Here is a 4957-nt window from a genome sequence, read left to right as displayed (position 1 = left end):
TTTTTTTTGAATTTTTTTTTATTTTAAATATTTAAATTTTAAAAAATAAAATTTGAAACCAAATATTAAAAAAATTTCACTACTTATCTTCTCTTGGAAAATAATTTCAAAATTACTCCCAATTAGAAAAAATCGTTAAAAATACACTCACTTAGTAAAAAAGCCGCCACACACAGCTGTAACAAAAACAAAAGGAGCCTAATAAATATCTAAAAATATATAGTACTATACACTATTGCATTATATGCATATATACGATCTAGCAGCATTGTACGTGTCTAGTGTATTGAAATTGAAATGAGTTATAGAATCGTCCCCCTATACTCCTAATTTGAGCTTCCCAGTATAGATTTTAGGACTCAAACACACCTACAATTTTAATTTATATTCGGTGTCCCATTATTTTACAATAATTCGTTTATGACCAAACCAGTTCATCACTCTCTCGCCTCGATATTATAACCCATCTTCATTTGAATCAAAGAAGAGAGACTCCTCATTACTTGTTTCTTTTATTTGGTTCCTTTCTCGCACACTTCCCTTGTGAACAGAGTTGAAACCTCTTCAACCTTAGAGTTTTAGTTTTCTCTAGTTGTTCATCATAGCATTATTATTATGGCTCAGAGGTACTTGCACCAGCTACTTGAAGAGGATCAAGAGCCGTTCCTTCTAAACAAGTACATTTCCGATAGGCGAAGCCAAATGAAAAGGCCTTCCCCGATGACGAGTTTGCAAGTGAAGAAACGCAAATCAACCAATCCAAACGCAAACTTCCCGAGAAATCTCTGCAAAAGCGCTTGTCTTTTCTCCCTCACAGACACTCCAGACCTCAGAAAATCACCACTCTTCGAATTCGCTTCCCCAGTCAAAAGCCCTTACAAATCACCAAACCCTATTTTTCTTCACATCCCTTCTAGAACCGCTGCTCTGCTTCTAGAAGCCGCTCTCAGGATCCAGAAACACACTTCAAAGCCCAAAACAAAAGCCCAATCCTTCGGCCTCTTTGGGTCACTATACAAGAGACTCACTCAGCGGAGCCATAAAAGGCGAGAGATAGAGTGTGGTGGTGGTGGCGTTAAGGTCTCGGTGAAGGATGTTTTGAAGTGGGATTCCTCTGTGGGGCGAAGAAAAGCTTCTAAAGCCAACGGGAAATGCAAGGAAACAGGGAATGTGAATACGAATGCGAGTGAAGTGGGGTTTGCGTGTTCTTACAATATTGGTAGGCCTAGTAGTAGTGCTGTTTGGTCAGAGAGCAATGAAGATAAATCACTAGACATTGAAACCTCAAGTAGTGGCTACTCTGAAAAGATTCACTTCGTAACCAATATACACAAACACTACTCCACGTGCTTCTGCGAAAGCCCGTTCCGTTTTGTTCTTCAAACCAGCACCCCTTCCTCCGGCCACCACACGCCGGAGCTTCCCTCGCCGAGTCGCCACCCAACTGAGGTTTGTCTTTTTTATGGTAATTGTATTATTATTATATTTATTTATTTTTATTACTGGTTTGGTTTGTGGTGACTGAGTTGAAGAGGAAAAAAACAGGACTCGTGAGTCGTGAGAGAAGCTTTATGGTTTTTTGTCGGTAATAGCCGGAATGTTGCTTTTCGGTGACAATCATAGCTGCCCAGTCTTTCCGAAAATTGTTAAAGAACAGGGCCTGTGGGACTGTGGGGAGGGTTACATATGTCAATTTCATGTTTTTGTTTTGTTTTTCTGAATTTTTTTCATAATTGTACTTTTCGATCGTGTTTCAGTCATACAAATCTTCTCTCTCCTTTCTAGTGGGTTGTTTGGTAAATTGCTTTCTTAAAGGGTGACAAATTATGTTTTTCACTTCTAGTACTGGCTTGGTTGTTCGGTAAATTACTTTCTCAAAAGATGATAAGATAAATTATGTTTTTGTTTGTTCTCTTGTTTGCTGTCTGTCTCTCTCTGTCGTTAGATCCCACATTCGATTTACTAGAACAACATAGTTTCTCATTTGTAATTTTGTTTGAATTACTTAGAGGGTCCTGTAGCAAATAACCCCAACAAAAAAGGAGTGAATAACTATCTACTTATGAAAGAGTTGTTAAAGTCTAAATATGTTGACATTAAAAAATCATGATAATGTTAGTATTCAATAAAAAAAAATAAAGAATTAGAGACATAATTGAGTGATAAAAAATTGTGTCTTTGTTTTCTCATTAATAATATGTTTATAACAATTTTAATAAAAATTATATTATTTTGTCACTAGTTTTAATATTTTTAGTGATACTAATGAAAGTTTTTTGTGGATGTTTAATAGGAGAAAGAAAGTAATGAAGGTGAGAGTCTGAAGAAATTCGAATCAGGGGAAGAAGAGGAGGAAGATAAGGAACAGTGCAGTCCAGTGAGTGTGTTAGACCCACCATTCGAGGACGACGAAGAAGGGCATGGAAACGGTGATGAAGAAGAAGAGGAAGAGGAGGAGGGTGGTTTTGATTTGGAGTGCAGCTATGCGATTGTACAGAGTATGTTGTCACACACAGCTTAGTATTTATTTTTGTACCATTTCTTTTGTTTGTTGTTGTGTGGTCGTTTTCCACCAACGCACCATCGTACACGCTTCTTCAAAGTTGCTTGTCTGTTACAAAATCACAATACAACGAGAGGGGGGGCTAATTGTTGCTAAAGCTGATGGTTGTGATGTGATTGTGTCGATCTTGAACCGTGCTATCCGTGTGGGTTCCATCTAAAAGATCACACTTGCTCAACATCCCAACAGCATTTCCCATTTAATGTGGATCCTTTACATCTCATAGATATAAGGCCATTTCTTATAAATTTTAAATGTGACCCACAATTTTTCTTGTTAGGAGATATGTCTTAATTGGCACCTTTCCATTCAATTTGTTGGATATCATTTGAACAAGCAAATTCCTATCATCATGTTTCAAATGTGCTACTTTTTGGTTGTTGAGAAAACTTCCTTACCAATAATGCTTGACACACTCTCATGGTCATCTATAATCCCACAATTTTTTTACTATCTGGTTAAAGTTGGCCTTATTTGCTACATATATAGTACTCTATAGTCCCGCCACAGTGCATGTTAATGATATAAGGTTATGAATTTTGTGGAGCCAGAATTTTTCTTTCATCAATAGCACAAGTAATTTATGATCAATTCAAGATTTGCCTCTAATAGCTCTGAATTTTACAGGAGCCAAGCAGCAGTTATTGTATAAGCTTCGTAGATTTGAGAAACTGGCGGAGTTGGATCCAGTGGAACTTGAGAAAAGAATGCAGGATCAAGAAGAGGACGAGGATGACACATTTATGGAAGAGGAAGATGGTCATGATGAGAAAAACCAAGCATCATGCAAAGAAAATGACTTTAGAAAACTAATTTTCCAAGCTCTGTGCCAGTCAAGTGTCCATGACAGACAGCAAATCCCAGAGGACTTTAAGAAGCTGGTTTCTGATCTCATTTTGGAAGAAGAGAGAGCACTTGATTCCTTAGAAGATAAGGACATGGTGATAAGCAGGATATGCAAGAGGCTGGAATTGTGGAAAGAAGTGGAGTCTAATACAATTGACATGATGATAGAAGATGACTTCGCTAGAGAGGATAGTGAGTGGAAGAGAAATATAGAGCATATAAGAAATATGGCTGGGGAGCTTGAGCTTGCTATCTTTGGCTTTCTGGTGGAGGAATTTTCAGAGGAACTAGTATGTTAATGAATTAAATTTTGAAGCAGCTGAAGAACTTAGTATGAATGATCTTTATTCTTTTTCTTAGAATTAAGAGTACAGTCTGACTTTCAACGGGATAGGCTAGTAATTGAAAAAAAAAAAAAAAGTAACCCAAAAAGATAATCAGGGTATATATGTACATGACTCGTGTTTGTAGCTGGCTGTGGGGATGCTGTAAGTTACCTTTCTTAATGTAATAATATAATTTACACTTCTTGGTCCCATTCTTACAATGATATCTTATAATTTTTTTTGTTTTAATTTAATGAACAAAGTATGGATTTAGGAAGGGATGGGATACAGATAAAATTCAAGGCATACCCCTAACGTTGATGTTAATGTGTCACAACTCATAAGTCATAATCATGTTATTAGATGGTAAATGACGATTGACAATTTTTATTTTTTTTTAAATATTCAATTTCATCCTTAAATTTATTGAATGCAGACAGTTAAATTACTGAAAATTAAAAAATTAAAATTTAATTCTTAAATTTATAAAAAATATAACAAATTCATCCTATCATTTTTTCTGTTAACTAAAAGGGAAGTGTCTACGGGACACTTCTGAACTTGTTTGTCATCACAAAAAGTGTGTCAATATGTGATGAAGACTCAGTGAGACTTAATTGTTACTTAGTAAGTTTTGTTTTTTCCTATTTTTTCTATTTCTCTCCCTCCAATCCCTCCCCGTCTCCTCCTCCACATAATTTGAGTTTCCTTCGGCTGCGCTCACGTCCTCGCGAGGCAAAATAAAGGAAACAAGGTTCTTATAATCCTCATGCCTGATTTTTTCCGTTCACATTCTTCTTCTTCTTTCTCTCTCCTCACACCAAACCACACCAGCTTCGTCCCTTCATCTCCTCACTTTCTTATTTGTGGAATTACTTTTGTCTCTTCCTCTCTGATCTTCCACATGCTCCTATTATCCCTTTTGCTTTCTCAATCCATTTCACGAAAAAAGTTCACTTTTTTTTGCCCCTTTTGTGATTCCTGAAACGCATTAAGGATTCTGTTTGTGTTGGGTCAACGAGGTCCTATTTTTCTATATACAGCCTCAATTTTTGCGTCTGGGGCTGATTGATTTGCGGTGGAGGAGGTGGTTTTGTGTTCTCAATAAGAATTCTATTCTCATTCATCAAAAGGGGGTGTGGTAAATTTCTTAAATTTGATTCCTTTTTTGTTTACCCTTTGTCCTGGATACGCCGAAATGGTTCTAATTTGATGACTTAGG

At 36.6% G+C, this 4957-nt stretch overlaps 1 protein-coding gene across 1 annotated transcript; it reads left to right on the top strand.

The window, feature by feature from the left end:
* The first annotated feature begins 215 nt into the window (after window positions 1–215).
* On the top strand, window positions 216–3934 carry LOC100814311 (uncharacterized). Its single transcript, XM_003553540.5, has 3 exons — window positions 216–1449; window positions 2294–2498; window positions 3191–3934. The coding sequence occupies exons 1-3, from the start codon at window positions 616–618 to the stop codon at window positions 3706–3708; spliced, it is 1557 nt and encodes a 518-aa protein (XP_003553588.1). The 5' UTR covers window positions 216–615; the 3' UTR covers window positions 3709–3934.
* The last annotated feature ends 1023 nt before the right edge of the window (window positions 3935–4957 follow it).

This window comes from Glycine max, chromosome 19 (assembly GCF_000004515.6).
Source record: "Glycine max cultivar Williams 82 chromosome 19, Glycine_max_v4.0, whole genome shotgun sequence".
Classification (NCBI taxonomy): Eukaryota; Viridiplantae; Streptophyta; class Magnoliopsida; order Fabales; family Fabaceae; genus Glycine; species Glycine max.
The sequence above is the reverse complement of the archived record's forward strand: the minus strand, read 5'-3'. Positions and strand labels throughout refer to the sequence as shown.